Source organism: Solanum tuberosum, unplaced genomic scaffold, assembly GCF_000226075.1.
Source record: "Solanum tuberosum cultivar DM 1-3 516 R44 unplaced genomic scaffold, SolTub_3.0 scf00847, whole genome shotgun sequence".
Classification (NCBI taxonomy): Eukaryota; Viridiplantae; Streptophyta; class Magnoliopsida; order Solanales; family Solanaceae; genus Solanum; species Solanum tuberosum.
In genome coordinates, this window is record NW_006239800.1 from 27,003 (window position 1) to 44,090 (window position 17,088).

A 17,088-nucleotide genomic window follows, 5' to 3' on the forward strand; every position below is an offset into this window, starting at 1 on the left:
TTAATAATATTTCTTCAATTATTTAGGAAATAAACTAAGAGTAGGAATTCTAAGTTGTTTAGAATTTTTTTATTTGATATTTATTTATTTTATGTCTAGCTAAAATTAATTTGTCCTAATTCATATTGGAAAAGGTTTCCTGATTCAAATTTAATTTGGTTTGTTAATATTCTAAATATGGTATCTTTGTCACTTATCCTAATTTGTTTAGAACTTAATATTTGGTATTTATCGAATTTGTTTGTCCTTCTTCATATCGGAATTGGTTTGGTTAATTTCTTAGTATTATAAATAGGAAGTGAGATTGAAGGACAAAGAACAAATAAACTTCAGTTTTTTAGGGTTTGGTAGAGTTAAGCATTCTTTCTTCTGTGGCTTTGTTAGAGTTCAATTCCAGTGTATTAATTTTACTTAAGACATGGACCAATTGTACCTCTGCTCAAATCATTCCAGAAAGTCCTTCATTGGCAAGCTTTTTCCTAGTGTTAGACTACTAGTTCCTATTTAGTGGATAGTAAGTATTGCTTTTTCCAATCGACTAGTGAAGAGGAACAACGTGTGTTAGTTCTAATGGAAAAGTACATAATAATTAAGGAAGTTGGTAATGGTACATTTGGGAATGTGTGGCGAGCTTTGAATAAACAGACGGGTGAAGTGGTTGCAATTAAGAAAATGAAGAAGAATTATTATTCATGGGAAGAATGCATCAACTTGAGAGAAGTCAAGTCATTGAGGAGAATGAGCCATCCAAATATAGTTAAGCTCAAAGAAGTTATTAGAGAGAATGACATATTATACTTTGTGTTTGAATACATGGAGTGCAACTTATATAACCTTATGGAGAATAGGCCTCATCTTTTCTTAGAATCACAAGTCAGAAATTGGTGCTTCCAAATATTTCAAGGTCTTGCATCCATCCATCAACGAGGATACTTTCATCGCGATCTTAAGCCAGAGAACTTGTTGGTTTCAAAAGATCATACTATAAAAATTGCTGATTTTGGTCTAGCTAGGGAGATCAATTCTCAGCCCCCATATACTGAATATGTCTCAACACGCTGGTATCGTGCCCCTGAAGTTCTTTTACAATCACCAATATATGGTCCTGCTGTTGATATGTGGGCAATGGGTGCAATAATAGCTGAGTTATTAACTCTTCGTCCTCTATTCCCTGGTTTGAGTGAAGCAGATGAGATTTACAGAATATGCAGTGTTATAGGTACTCCATCAAAGAGTGAATGGGCTCATGGACACGAACTTGCTGGTGCTATCAACTACCAGTTTCCGCAGATCTGTGGTGTAACTCTGTCTAAAGTACTCCCATATGTTAGTGAGGATGCAATTAATCTAATAACTTGGCTTTGTTCGTGGGATCCTTGCAAGAGGCCAACAGCGGTGGAAGTTCTTCAGCACCGTTTCTTTCAGAGTTGCTTTTATGTACCTCCATCATTATGCTCTAACACTGCTGTTGCTCCCTCTGTTGGAATTAGGGCAAAACCCTTAGTATAAAGCAATTAACCTAAGCTCCTATATCAATGAAAAAGAGGAAGAATACAACAAGAAGAGAAGAAAAAGGATAGGAACATTTTTTTTTGTTTTTTGTAGTGATATTTGTTTTAGTTTAAAATAGTTTATGGGAATCATGGGAACTCTACAAAGGAAAAAATATGTAATTGATAATTTTTTGTTACAGCTATTAAATTGAATTTTTTTGACTAATATCATCCTGAAGTATAATTCAAACTTATTTAATCATCCCAAAATTTACAATAAACATCATTCTATTAACTTAGGTTAAGAGGGTAATAGCTGAAATAAATACATCCGTCAAGCACGACTTCCCCCAAATTTCATATACTGTTTTAATGATTGCAATAATTTTCGTGAACTCAGATTCAACATGTGATTTTTGGAAGTAGTCGATTGAACACAACTTCTTGCAACTGATGTGAAGCTGCTAATATACCTTAGAAGGTAATGAAACTTGGAAATTCATACACAACATACCTGCAATTTTCTTTCAGACATTTTATCAAATAGCTAAGGGGCATTTTAACAAATCCATAGCGTATCCTGATCATGGTTATTTCTACTTGTCCTTCGCAAATACAAAAGTTTTTTCAAGACGGCAAAGACAATGAGAGAATAAAACTAACATTCTAAATCGTCAACTATAGTAATGAATTAAGTACTGTTGGGACAAGAAAGAAGAGAGATTATGGAGTTAATTTTACCTTGTTCTCTGAGGCTCATCTGTACTTATACCTTGTAGGATTTGAGAAATGCCTGAGCCCGACTAGTAAAGAGATACGCACATATATATGACTAGTAACTATTGCTATGTATGTGTCCAAACACCTATGATGATGCCGCTGATATTTGTGGGAGTTGCGAGTGAAGAAAACTCAAAAGACAGAATATGTTTAGTGATTGATTTTTTTTGTCCGGTAAAGTTGTTGCCTTGTGACTAGGAGATCACCGGTTCGAGCTGTGAAAATAGTCTCTTGCAGAAATGTAGGTCAAGGCTGCATACAATTGACCCTTATGGTTCAACCCTTCTTTGGGTCCGCGCATAGCGGGAACTTGGTGCACTTGAATTTTACGGGAACCTTCTTCGGCGGAAAATTATATTATTTATATATGATTAAAATATTTTTTTTGTTATATACAGTAAATGTCAACCTCCTTCGGCTACTTCCTGGATCTATTTTTTCAGATTTTGAACCCCTTTATTAAAAATTCTGACTCTGCCACTGACTGCGACCCCAATTTTCTCGGAGATAGTCTGGTATGACTGCCTTTTTTAACTTTGTGTAAAGGTAGTGTCATTACCAGCTTTCACCTCGACAAATCCATCAGGCGAGTTTCACACTTAGTGTTGTAATGGGATATGAAATTAGGATTTTCATGTTGTTATTCCTATGACTCAACCACTCAGCCCTCCCTTTTGCAATCTCTCTAGTAAAGGGTAGAGGGGGGTATATTTTAATAAGTAAATTAACACCTCAAGTCGTGAAAGAATCATGTATGCCCCTCTATTTACTTGTCTTTACTTAATGGAATGGAAAATACTGGGAGTTGTACTATGGTACTCATTCAATTATAGTGATGAATAATGTCTTATGAACTTTAAATTGATCATTAAGGAGCATGCTTTGGTGTATGCTAAGCTTCAAGTTGTTCGTCATTGGCCTGTACCTTGCATGTTAAGCACTCTACCTTTTGATTTGTTTGGTTTTAAATTTTATCAACTAATTTGGCAATCTTTACAATTTAAATGTTATGCAGGTCGCAGTATTATGATAGATTTCACATTTTACTTTGTTTGGTTGAATTGCCTTCAAGTTTTGATCATACAAGTAATTGACAAATTGGCGAAAGTTCAAGGATCTCCAAAATGGAGTTTGGGATGGAGGGATGGCTTGAAGATGGTGAAAGAAAGATAGTTGCGTAATGTTGTCATTCAACTTTTTTTTCTCTACAAACAGCATCATAATAGGGAGCAAAAAGCTTTAAACAAGTAGGCGATTTGTCATTTTGTTGTGAGCAATATTCGCCTATACTCAAGTTACATGTATATACTTGGGGTGATAATACTGAGTAAAAGATGAAATACATGTCTATACTCTTTCTTTCGATCTTAGGAAGGGCGGACCCTGCCGATCATGAATATGATTTTCATCTTGCTCCTATGTTTAGTGAGTTTTTTCTCAATCTATTATAGTTATGTGTGATATTTCCCATGTTGTAGTAGTCTCTCAAGCTATATTATGAATCAACACGGCAGAAAGTTGTAGTGATTTCACGAGTGCTTTAACTTTCTTTGACATGTTCTTTTCAACACTTTGCTCTGAAGTTGAAAAAATGAAATACATGTCTATACTCTTTCTTTCGATCTTAGGAAGGGCGGACCCTGCCGATCATGAATATGATTTTCATCTTGCTCCTATGTTTAGTGAGTTTTTTCTCAATCTATTATAGTTATGTGTGATATTTCCCATGTTGTAGTAGTCTCTCAAGCTATATTATGAATCAACACGGCAGAAAGTTGTAGTGATTTCACGAGTGCTTTAACTTTCTTTGACATGTTCTTTTCAACACTTTGCTCTGAAGTTGAAAAAATGAAATACATGTCTATACTCTTTCTTTCGATCTTAGGAAGGGCGGACCCTGCCGATCATGAATATGATTTTCATCTTGCTCCTATGTTTAGTGAGTTTTTTCTCAATCTATTATAGTTATGTGTGATATTTCCCATGTTGTAGTAGTCTCTCAAGCTATATTATGAATCAACACGGCAGAAAGTTGTAGTGATTTCACGAGTGCTTTAACTTTCTTTGACATGTTCTTTTCAACACTTTGCTCTGAAGTTGAAAAAATGAAATACATGTCTATACTCTTTCTTTCGATCTTAGGAAGGGCGGACCCTGCCGATCATGAATATGATTTTCATCTTGCTCCTATGTTTAGTGAGTTTTTTCTCAATCTATTATAGTTATGTGTGATATTTCCCATGTTGTAGTAGTCTCTCAAGCTATATTATGAATCAACACGGCAGAAAGTTGTAGTGATTTCACGAGTGCTTTAACTTTCTTTGACATGTTCTTTTCAACACTTTGCTCTGAAGTTGAAAAAATGAAATACATGTCTATACTCTTTCTTTCGATCTTAGGAAGGGCGGACCCTGCCGATCATGAATATGATTTTCATCTTGCTCCTATGTTTAGTGAGTTTTTTCTCAATCTATTATAGTTATGTGTGATATTTCCCATGTTGTAGTAGTCTCTCAAGCTATATTATGAATCAACACGGCAGAAAGTTGTAGTGATTTCACGAGTGCTTTAACTTTCTTTGACATGTTCTTTTCAACACTTTGCTCTGAAGTTGAAAAAATGAAATACATGTCTATACTCTTTCTTTCGATCTTAGGAAGGGCGGACCCTGCCGATCATGAATATGATTTTCATCTTGCTCCTATGTTTAGTGAGTTTTTTCTCAATCTATTATAGTTATGTGTGATATTTCCCATGTTGTAGTAGTCTCTCAAGCTATATTATGAATCAACACGGCAGAAAGTTGTAGTGATTTCACGAGTGCTTTAACTTTCTTTGACATGTTCTTTTCAACACTTTGCTCTGAAGTTGAAAAAATGAAATACATGTCTATACTCTTTCTTTCGATCTTAGGAAGGGCGGACCCTGCCGATCATGAATATGATTTTCATCTTGCTCCAATGTTTAGTGAGTTTTTTCTCAATCTATTATAGTTATGTGTGATATTTCCCATGTTGTAGTAGTCTCTCAAGCTATATTATGAATCAACACGGCAGAAAGTTGTAGTGATTTCACGAGTGCTTTAACTTTCTTTGACATGTTCTTTTCAACACTTTGCTCTGAAGTAGAAAAAAATTACTGTGCAACATTGTTTCACGGCAGTGTAAAGACAAATGGAGTCAAAACAAGTTATTGTAAATACTACGGACAAGATTGTTATTTATATACCGTAGATACTTTGATGAATAAAAGAAAGACAACTATGCTTATGCTTGTGGATTTGCAAGTCAAGGTTGTTGTATCTTTTTATTTGTTTATTAAGATTATTTGGAGACAATTTTGATGAGTGAACAATGACAAAAAAAGTGTCTATGTTATTGTGATATATTATAATTCATTTGTATAAGGTTGATAAATAGAAATTCACATTAACTAAAATCATGATACAGGAAAGCAAGTGAGCATCTCAATCAGGCAAAGCAGTTCCTCTCTCAAGGTTATTCTTGATCTCCAAGGTGTATTTTCCAAAGGCACGCTCAATCTTTTTATTGAAGTGCTCGTTATGATCATTAATAGAGTCAATGTCTTTATCTTCATGGAACTTTCTCCTCCGACTAAATGATTGGTGCTTCTCGTCCCTGTCCTTGAGCTCCTTCACCATCCTCTCTATCTTGTCGTCTGATAATTTTGGTGCCTTTCCATACTGGAGACTAGAAGCTTCTCGGTCAGCTTCCTTCATTCTATTATACTCATCTACATCAACAGCAATATTCTTTGTCTGCTTCTTGTATGCATCGTATAGCGTCTTCTTATTAAAAACATCCCAGCCAACTGGAGCAGGCTCCTTCTCCCACTTGTTATACTTTGCCTCTGCAGAATCTTGTGTATCTAGCATATATGCCTTGCTCATATCTAACCCATTGGCATCCAACAAATTCCCAATTTTCTTCTTCCTCTCTTCAATCCATTTTTGCTTGGACATTCCCCTGCTAGACTCTGCAGGTGGAACTTCTGTTTTTTTCTTCTCTGCTACCATTGCAGATTGATTCGCTTTTCTTGCCTCGTTCATTTTTAACCTCAATTCAAATAACTTTTTCTTCCTCCCTGTGAGATTCACCGAATCTTCTCCCATATTATCCTCTCCATCATCATTGTGACTTTCAATACCATCTCTTTCATCAGGTGCGTCGGAACTCACATGAATACCAACTCTTCTTTCGTCACTCATGTTCTCAATTTCCGTATTAAGGAATAAAAGAATGAACGCAAAAGTCTTCTATTTATTTAACTATATAAAAATAGGTAATAAGACACCCCTATTTATAAGGTTAACTAACCAAATTAAATTAGGACTAGAAAATCTATTCCTATATGAATTAGGATAAAACAAATCCTAAATTATTTAGGATTTCTAGGTTTATTTCCTAAATAGTTTAGTCAATGTCTTTTCCCTTTATTGTTAGCTTAACATTATACTAATTTTTAGTTAATTTCCAATCATTTATAATTATATATTGTTATAATATAGAGCTTATTGCTAAATGAAATATGACTTGCTTACTGTATACTATAGAACATTCATGTGAGTTTTAATTAATTAAAACTATCGACAAAATTCTATTCACCATGAAGAAAGAAAAACATGTCTTTCCTTTTCTTTTTTTCTCCCAGTCAGTTGGTGCATATCTCGATTAATTTCTAAATATCAAATAACTCTATCGATCTAAACTAAAACAAATAGAAAGAAACCACCTAATTTAAAAATAAGTCAAAATCAAAAGCCGAATATTCCTTGCTTTTGATTTTTAATTTTTTAACTTATAAGTTATTTTTTATAAGTCTGTCCAAACGAAATATGACGCCAAATTTGAGCCACAGTAGCATGGGTTGAGGATGCATGCTCCAATAGATGTTGAGTTGAGAGTGAATGATCTTATAAAGGAAAGTACCAATACATGGAAATTGGATGATCTTGAGAATTATTTTTGTCCAAATGACTTCCATACAATAGTCTCTATACCTATTTCAACCACAGGCTCATCAAATAAGATTATTTCACACCATACCAAGTCTGGAAAGTATGAGGTTAAATCAGAATACCACTTAGCTAGGGAAATGATTAGATGTGAAAAAGTGAGTAATGAGAGCGCTCAATCTAGTAATCAGTCTTTCTCAAAAGAATTCTGGAACTTTTTATGGTCTATGATTTATTCGGAAATGTATTTTGAACATGTTACCGGTCAACCATATGATTTCTAGGAGAATGAGGCATATTTGTGGAGTGTGTAAGGGTTGTGGACTTGAGAGTGAAACGATTGATCACATGTTGTTTAGGTGTTCTAGTGCCCAATTAGTTTGGAATATTTGCCCTATTAATTGACCTAGTTTAGAAAATACTGTGGATTTTGCTAGATGGTGGAATGATCTTTTTACTAATGCTAAAAAATACCTTGATTCTATTGAGCTTATAAAATTAAGTATTTCTATTATGTGGCAAATTTGAAAGGCTAGAAATTCGAAGAGTTTCAATGGAGAAATTTCTGATCCTAATGATCTTGTTAACAAAACTCTTTTCGATTTCCATGAATATGAAAATAATTTGATTCCTCCATTTTCCCCTACAGTTATACCTGCTTGTAATGATGATAGAAATATAACTATGACACAAGATGGTATTGTTGTGTTTACAGATGCTAGTGTACATAAGGAAAAGACGACGACAAGCATTGATGTGGTGGCTATGGATAGCTATGGTAACTTGCTTCATGCATTTGGTACCCCAATTCAATATGTTGGGAAAGTTATCACTGCTGAAACAATTGCAATTCGTATGGCGCTGGAGAATGCTAGAGAAAAGGGATGGACAAAGGTGCAAATCTTATCAGATGCAAAAAATGTGGTGGATATGGTACTACAAAGAACTATAGTCTCATAGGAGATATAGACTACTTGTGAGGACATTTGGAACCTTATAAAGTGCTCTGAAGTGGTCAATGTGATGCATATTCCAAGGTCTTGGAATTTAGTAGCACATAATTTAGCAAAATTTTATATTTAGTTAGTACGCAAAGTTGTGTGCCTTTCTACTTTCCCTAGATGGATTGTAAGTGATGCTATTACATCTTTTAACTTTTTGAACCTTATTATGCATTAATATAACTAGCATGTTGGTTGTCAAAAAAAAAACAAATTGACCCCCAATCTGATTTAAATAAGATTGAAAAAGGGGACCAATTAAGCAGTCAATTAACTAATTTGCAATCTAATTAATTTTTGAGGGAATAAAAATGTACACTTGATCTAAATAGTATTTTTGGTAAAATAATTTTTCAAATATTTGTTATAAGCACAATCAAGATGAAACTTAAGTATTGAGCCTAGTTAATTTAATTACTCAATAAGAGAAATTTAAAAATCATAAGAGAAGAAAAATATATAATAACTCGTAGCTTGTTATGCAAGATCATTGCAATTTACTAGCTACTGCTCGAGAGTCGAGATGTAGAACTAATTTAATTTCAATTGGAATTAACATAAAAAATTTCAGTGTTAGAACTTTGAATGTTAATTATGCTGTCGCTTATAGTCAGTTTCATTATTTTAGGTCAGAATTTTAATATTTATTATTATTAAACTTAATAAATAAAATGACATATTATTTGGTACAATTCAATATATTTTTCATTACTTTTTAACAAATAGTAATAAACATATTGGATACGATTATAAACTTACACGAGCACACCCAGACCAAAGGCTTTTGCACAGAAAGAGAAGAAAGAAATGGGGAAACCGAAGGCAGTGATTGTTGGAGGCAGCATAGCAGGTATATGTTGTGCACATGCTCTCATCAGAGCTGGTTGGGATGTTGTCGTTATTGAGAAAACTCCACAACCTCCAACTGGTAGCCCCACTGGTGCTGGTCTTGGACTTGACACTTTCTCTCAGAAAATCATTCAATCTTGGATTCAACAACCCCAACTCCTTCAACAAACTACCTTGCCTCTTGTCGTCGATCAAGTAAGTTATAGAGTAGCTACTTTCCCCAGCTATGTTGGTTTTTTACTTCAAATTGAGATTTGGGGTTAAGGGAAGGGGAAGGGGAAGGGGAAATGGGGAGATGATTACAAGGTGGGGAATCGAAACCACACCAATAAGGTAAAAGTTCAGGCAGTTTGTGTTCTATTATTGTTGTTCCTTTTGTTGTTTCCTCTGTCTGCCTAATATGAGATATTGTTCCTTTTTTTTTTGGACCTAGTTCCACCAATATTAATTTCACAATTAGATTTTCATCCATCCTCATTGCTGAACTTTTAGTCAACTACAGAACCAGGAAACTGATGGAGAAACAAAAGTGAGCCGGACATTGGCAAGGGATGAACATTTTAATTTCAGAGCAGCTTATTGGGCTGATCTCCATAGCCTTTTGTATGGTGCACTACCGCTAGATATTGTTTTATGGGGTTATTTGTTTCTCTCCTTTTCCATGTATGATGACAAATCAAAAGTGGAAGTTGAAACTAAAGTTCTTGAAACGGGCATTACAATCAACATTGTTGCTGATTTGCTTATTGCTGCTGATGGTTGTCTGTCTTCAATCAGACAACGTTTCCTTCCTGACCTTAAGCTGAGGTTAGTATATAAAGTCAATTAATTTTCTTCTTTCCCCTTTTCTAATCGATGAAATGCATCAGTTTGGTGTTTTTAGTGACCCCTATTTTCTGTTAGATATTCAGGGTACTGTGCGTGGAGAGGGGTTCTTGATTTTTCCAATAAGAAGCACTCAGAAGCCATCAGCAACCTTAAGAAAGTGTATCCAGATCTTGGGAAATGCTTGTACTTTGACCTGAGCTCTGGAACTCATAGTGTATTTTATGAATTATTGAACCATAGGTTCAATTGGATATGGTACATTAATCAGCCCGAACCAAACCTCAAGGTAATAAGCTTGTCAAATCCAGTGATATGGTTATTAAAGTAATGTCTATCCTGAATGATCGTTAACGTTAACCCTGATAAGAAAGGAGAATTGTGGGTTGTGATAAGCTGAAGACCAATGTAAAAGAGTCAATTACCTTTTTCATTTCATTTTATGTGGCATAGTTTGAGTGGACACAGTGTTTAATAAAGAAAAGCTTAACTTTTGAAACTTGCATTGTAAACATGCCATAATATTAAATGAGATGTTAAGTTATTGTTTCCAAATTTAGAAAGTTTCTATTCTTTTGGAATGGATTAAAAAGGACATGCTGCCAGTGGAATGAAGGGAGTATTATGTATCTCTTATTTAGTGAGCGTTGGAACAATATGGACCTGAATAAAACAATGTGATATAGAGAGGATTCATATAGCTAATACCAATAGATTCAAAATTGATTTATAGTTGATTGATTTAAAGTGGATTTAGAACTGTTATTTATCGTGAATGGATCAACATATAGTTCCATCAGATCAGATAATAATTAGAGATTTGGAGAGTGGATGGACAGATCATTTTCTAAACCACATATCTGATATACAATTAATGATGTAAGTTCAACACATTTCGAGTGTTACCTAGAGGAGTAGACTGGGGGACTTTGGTACCATTACTTTATGCCTGTTTTTCCAGATCAGTATCTTGATTATTGTCTGTTTATATTGAAAGTATTAATTCTGAAAACCAATAGTTTGTTATGCAATCCAGGGGAATTCTGTGACAATGAAGGTTAGCGAAAACTTGGTTCAAAACATGCATGAAGAAGCTGAGAAGACTTGGGTTCCTGAATTGGTCAGGGTAATTAAAGAAATTAAGGAGCCTTTCCTAAATGTGATATATGATTGTGATCCTCTGGAGCAGATTTTTTGGGACAAAGTGGTGTTGATTGGAGATGCAGCTCATCCTACTACTCCTCATGGTGTAAGAAGTACAAACATGTCGATATTGGATGCAGCTGTTTTAGGCAAATGCTTAGAGAAGTGGCAAGTGGAAAATCTGAACTCTGCTCTTGAAGAATACCAGTCTATTAGGCTGCCAGTAAATACGAAGCAGGTTCTATATTCAAGAAGACTAGGTCGCATTAAACAAGGTTTATCACTTTCAGATCATCCGTCCTTTGATCTAAAAGCTGCAAGTCCAGAAGATTGTGAAGAGCTTCAGCAGAAAAACATGCCTCATTTCTACGATTTTCCTTCGATATTGAAGTAATGTCACTGGTTTTTATACTGGCCTGGTTATTAAAGCATTGTTGGATGCATAATTGAGACGAGCATTTTGTGTATATGCCCATCTCGCGAATGACTGTATTCTGGTGCACCAACATATAGCAGGCCAGTGTTATTGTTGTTGTATCTGTATACAATTCATGACTTCATGAATGTAGTATAGTGAAAATAAAGTTAATATTTGCCAGTACATAAATTTCCTTGACACAGAGCAGGTTTTCTGACAAAGTGGTGTTGGCTGAAAATGCAGCTCATCCTATACTCATGGTTCGAGAAGTACAAACATGTCTATATTGGATGTTACAGTTTAACTTTTGGGCAGATCTTGCATTTGTATATGTAAGAAAAAAGACTTGGGAACCCATTAACAGAGTGTTTTGTTGCTTCAGTGGCAGAAAGGGAACCTTTTAAGCTTTGCTTCCCTCTTGTGACTTCAAATTCTGAATTCGCCTCTTTCAGAGTATATGTCCCTTCGGTTGCCAATTACTTCAAAGCAAGTTCTATATTCAAGGTTTATCACATTCAAAATGAGATTATAAATAAATGTACAATCACTTTAATAATATAAGATTTTGAATAAGACAAGCATATTAATTAGGTCGTGAGTGCAACAGTAGCTACTACCTATCATTAGGTCTTATTTTTTGATGATCGTGATGTTCAAACCAACTTTTCACACACCTCGACCAATTTCACAGAATAGCCATCACCTTTCACCACCAACATGTACCAGATAACTCTATCCACCAAGACAAGAACATATGAAAAGAAGTCACCTAATTTTGTCTTTGTTGAAATTTGAACCTGAGACCTCATAAATCTCAACCCACTTCATTAATCACTAGGCCACACCATTGGGTGCATTCAGTATGATCTCTAGTCAAGAGGGATTAGGGATTCCACTTTTGTTTGCTTAATAACCAACTTTGACATTTGGGGCTATGAGAATATGAGGAAATTCCAGTCGCCAAGCCTACTGTGAAGAATAACAAATATGTAAGGGCAAATGCAGTACTCCATTTGAAAACCAAATTTGCATTCATTCAGGCAGGAGCTTATTAACTTTCAGCGGCTATCCGCGTACAAACAATATTCTTTTGCTGAGAATAAGTACAAGCAGCACTCTCCAGGAAAAAAATATAACTATAAGTTCATGTTTCTTCAGTTCTAGTGAAGTAATAATACAACAGTGTAAATGACACATCGGTTGCAGGTCAGACATGGCCTAGCTTATGTCGATTTCATTTATGTGAATGCAGTGGGAGAACCAAGAACCTCTTCAATTAATACTCCTACAAAAACAATAAACTATTGGCAAGAGAGAAAATACAGCTTCCAAATGGCAGTGCAAAGAAAGCAGATGTACGCGATCATGCTGTTTTAGAAGGCCATGTTGCTTGAGCTGACATGATTATTCCCACAATCACTCCAAACAATCCCAGTGCACTACCAAAAATCTCAATCACAAGAATCTTGACGAAAAGGGTGGAATTTTGTGCATCTGACAATGCGCAACTGCTACCAATAATCCCTACGCAGAGCCTGTTTATAGGAATATATTTAGGAAGATGGTCAAGTGAAACAGAAGAAAGCTCTGTATGCAAACAAGTTTCTTTAATAAGAAAAAGTTACAAACCCGCAAACAAGGTTGGCAAAGCCCACAATAATTCCAGAGGCAAATATTGCATATCCTGCTCGAAGGGACTCCGCTGCATATATCTTGGATGCTGGGACACTCTCTAATTTAGTTTGCAGAATAATTGCCACAATAACACCATAGATAGCAACGGCTTCACAGAAAATCACACTACAAGAAGTAAAGATAAGTTAGCCTTTTGTTTCAGTATGAAAAGGACAAGTCACATGTATCCAATAACCATAAGTTTGTTTCAATCCTTTGGAACAAGTATTAAACAGTGAGTCGGGCAATAGAGTATGTTGAGAATGCGAACATAATACTGCTGCCCATGACACAAATGTGACACAGATATCCCAAGACAGTAAGTATTGACATAACACAGTTGAACACTATGCTGCCACCTCATTGTATAGTTTAGTCCCTAAGGGCTAAGGGTTGTCGGATTTGTAGTTCAGGTAGAATATTGGAAAATAACTATTATAACCAAGAACTTTGGTCCAAATTTGTGTTCCTGATAAATCATTTAGTATTGAAAGGAAATAATCCTGAATATAGTGGACCTAGAAAAAACTTCCCATGGTCGACCCCTACTAACTTGAGATTGAGGTTGGTTAATTGATTGACTGATTCAATTAACTTTTTGAACTTGGGAGTGACAAGGGAATTCAAATTCCATCTTCATGATAATTCAATACCTTGGAGTGGGGGGCATCGGATGACATTTATCCCAAAGCATCAATGGTTGGTTTTACCCTTTGCTCATCTCTCTCTCCACACCCTAACACACATTACTCTTTATATTTTTTAAATCCATCTTTACATCTTTATCCTACTCTAATAAAACTATTGTTTTATTGTTCCTAATTTTCTTAGTCATATCACAATTTTGTTTAATAGCTTATTTTGCAAAAAAATTTCTTGCTTAATTCTAGTGACATATTTGACACAAAACTTAAATCATATCTCTAATCCGTCCTATACAGAACATATCAACGCAGCAAATATTAAAATCAATGACAATCTCACTAACAAAATGCTTCCACTGTAATTCAGCACTATTACAATTCCACCATATACTGTTCCAACCCCTGGAAAATTCCCAGCTCAAATAACACGACAAACTAAGAGATCTGTAGAGCCTCTACATCCAGGTAGCTGATTCCGTCTTTCCGAGGAAGTCAAGGAGAAGCTTGAGTTTGAATTTCTCTCTTTATCAAATACATGTGAAAGAGAGATATCAATCCCTTTGGAAGGTATGCTAATCTCGTGGAGGTATGTGAAGATACTTGCATATAATGACACTTACGCATAGTCCTCTTGTGTTTTTTTGATGTTTTGTTACAAGGGTATCATAAAATTTAACAGAACAGTAGGGTGGTTGGAATTTCTGGAAAAGAGAACAATGAACTCATATTCGCACTAGAGAACACAAGATTTTATGGGTATACTACTTGTGTACAGGAATTTTCCCAAATTATTAGAACTATTTACCTTATCAAAGAAAAAACACGTGATTCTTTTCCTTTTCTCTTTTTCTGGATAGAGAGTGGAGGGAACAACTTCGGGACAGAGTGAAGTGAAAGATGGGAAATGTAACTTTAGTAAACCAGGAAAAGAAGACTAAAATGGCCAATAACTAGGCAAGCACATAGGAAATTTGGGTTATGGAGAGACGGGGTGGTGCTAAATCTACAACTAAAGTAGTTAGCTGGAGATCAGCAGTCCTTAGGGTGCTCTTCAACCAGTGTACATGTGTAAAATCTGACAGGATAAACAAAGAGTACGAATCTGGTACATGTAAAGACACTATATAACACTCCAACGAATATGAATAATATTTTTATTGTTATGAAATCTGAATACAACTTCTATATAAGTAATATACAGAAGTTTTATTCAGATTTCATAGAACAAGTAGTGAAATTTGGAACTTGACTAGGTAACTATATGTTTATTGAGTCTTAAGAGCTTAGTAGTTATGATATTTGGTAACTCATAACTTTGCTAGGGAAATAGGATACAAATGTTGGAGGATCTTGTTGTTTAGTCAGGTCATATACTACTGGTCGCATCTTTGGGTGCTTGTTTATTTCCCAAGACTTGTCTCACAAGGTGCAAAATTCCTATGTACATGATTCCTACCCAAGACTTGGTTGTTTTTTAGTTTATTACCCAAGACTTGTTTCACAATAAATATTTTCCCTTCATAAGAAAAAATGGGTGCATAATGGCTTCTTTGTCATGTTAATGTTATTAAAACTTGGATCACAATGACAAATCATCAAACATACAAGTACATATACTGAACATACATATATATATAGAGAGAGAGAGAGGCTTGTGCATTTCAAGAATACCTGATACGTTTAGTGAGAATAAGGTATGATTAAATTTAAATTTGTAATCTGTTTCCTAGATAATTAGTTTGTATAGCTATTCATATAGCTTAAAATTGGCGTATACAGTTGGTTCCTACTGTGTTATTTATATAAACTGGTTAATGCATTTTACCCTATCGAGAGCGTTTGATTTCAATCTGCTGCATATGGTACCTTAACAGAATCATTTTGAGCTTCTAAGACACCAACAATTAAGGCATTCTTCATCTGAAGATAAATATGGAATACAAGAGACAACTTGCAGAGGGCTGAACTATATATCAACAGGGCAGACCTATGTAGGCGGGGTTCAGCTAATCCCTTCTTCCAAGAGAATTTCACTGTTTATATATGGGTAATTACATTCCAAAAAATAAAACTATTTATATGATTATATGCACATCTTATTAAATCCCTTCACTATGAGGTCTAGCACAATTTCACTGTCTTTTATTGAACTACTTTAGTGAATTCCTGTGTCCATCCATGTTAATATCAAGCTAGTATTTTCTTAAAGAACAAGCCTAAAACTGCAAAAAGCTCTACTAAGTCGAATGCAACATATCAAGATTCACAAGGATAATCTTTATATTCCCTATGTTTCAACTTGTTTGTCTTACCTCCCTTTTTTAGTTGTTCCAAAAAGAATCTCTTTTTTTAACAACTCTTTAATTCTAACTTTCTATGAGGCACATTTAAGACTATAAGTTTAAAGAGCATTTTGATACATTCTACATATCTTTAATATAAGACCACAAGATTCAAAAATTTTCTTTATTTTCTTAAACTCTATGTCAGAGTCAAAACCACACAAACAAATTGAAACGGATAGAGTAAATCAAATGCAACATTTCAGGATTCACAAGGATAGTCACAGGACAAAACGGGGAAAAGTGTAATATTCTGAAATTACCTAATGAGATTCTTGGAGGTGATGCGAGGAGCTTTGATTGCAGCACCAATCAGACTACTTCCAGTAATGTAAATCCCCCTATACCATAACAAAATCAAAAACTTGTAATCAGATTTGAGTACCCTTTAACAACAACAACATTAAAAATTAATCTTTTCACAAAAATATGACTACCAAGCGGCACCAAGAACAGAGACACCAATAGCAATGGCAATTCCGACAGCAGAGAAAGTGTAAGGTGAGATCTGAATCATAGCTCTGGACCACGAACTTGATGCTCCCATAACCGCCATTGTGGAAGCTGCTGACATTGTGAAATCTGATTTGCTAACAATTTTCTCCTTTCTCGATCTTGAGATTTCTTCAGTTTGGGCGAGAGAGAGAGAGAGAGAGGAGGGTTGAAGAGAAGACAATATTGTGTTGTTGATAACACGTGAGAAGAGCTAGGAAGGACACACTCAACAAATTAGAATTATTCAAAAAAAAAATTATTCAGAATATTTTTTCACTTTATTTGAAAATGATCATAAAAATCTCAAATTCATATTTTAAGTAGGCATTTGGACATGGGATTTCATATTCCAATATGAAATCATGAGATAAAATCAACGTTTGAACATGTAATTTCACTGATTTCAAATAAAAAAATCTCCAAAAACTATGATTAGGAAATTTCAAATC

General features: G+C 34.8%; 4 protein-coding genes across 5 annotated transcripts; 2 read left to right on the plus strand and 2 right to left on the minus strand.

The window, feature by feature from the left end:
• The first annotated feature begins 570 nt into the window (after positions 1–570).
• On the plus strand, positions 571–1,509 carry LOC102600358 (cyclin-dependent kinase F-4-like). Its single transcript, XM_006367665.1, has one exon. The coding sequence runs from the start codon at positions 571–573 to the stop codon at positions 1,507–1,509; it is 939 nt and encodes a 312-aa protein (XP_006367727.1).
• Positions 1,510–5,730: 4,221 nt separating this feature from the next.
• LOC102598501 (pre-mRNA-splicing factor syf2-like) lies at positions 5,731–6,511 on the minus strand. Its single transcript, XM_006367659.1, has one exon. It carries the CDS (start codon positions 6,499–6,501, stop codon positions 5,740–5,742), a length of 762 nt encoding a protein of 253 aa, XP_006367721.1. The 5' UTR covers positions 6,502–6,511; the 3' UTR covers positions 5,731–5,739.
• A 2,483-nt stretch (positions 6,512–8,994) lies between these two features.
• Positions 8,995–11,682, plus strand: LOC102598835 (6-hydroxynicotinate 3-monooxygenase). Of its 2 annotated transcripts, none has more exons than XM_006367660.2 (4): positions 8,995–9,293; positions 9,601–9,905; positions 10,002–10,212; positions 10,960–11,682. In XM_006367660.2, exons 1-4 carry the CDS (start codon positions 9,057–9,059, stop codon positions 11,458–11,460), a joined length of 1,254 nt encoding a protein of 417 aa, XP_006367722.1. In that variant the 5' UTR covers positions 8,995–9,056; the 3' UTR covers positions 11,461–11,682. The 2 variants fall into 2 exon arrangements, with proteins under 2 accessions (XP_006367722.1, XP_006367723.1); XM_006367661.2 differs by having other exon boundaries at positions 9,024–9,293; positions 9,591–9,905.
• Positions 11,683–12,492: 810 nt separating this feature from the next.
• Positions 12,493–16,843, minus strand: LOC102599377 (V-type proton ATPase subunit c''1). The gene is made up of 4 exons (XM_006367662.2): positions 16,582–16,843; positions 16,408–16,485; positions 13,114–13,284; positions 12,493–13,019 (listed from the first exon to the last, which is right to left on the minus strand). Exons 1-4 carry the CDS (start codon positions 16,716–16,718, stop codon positions 12,848–12,850), a joined length of 558 nt encoding a protein of 185 aa, XP_006367724.1. The 5' UTR covers positions 16,719–16,843; the 3' UTR covers positions 12,493–12,847.
• Positions 16,844–17,088: the final 245 nt, after the last annotated feature.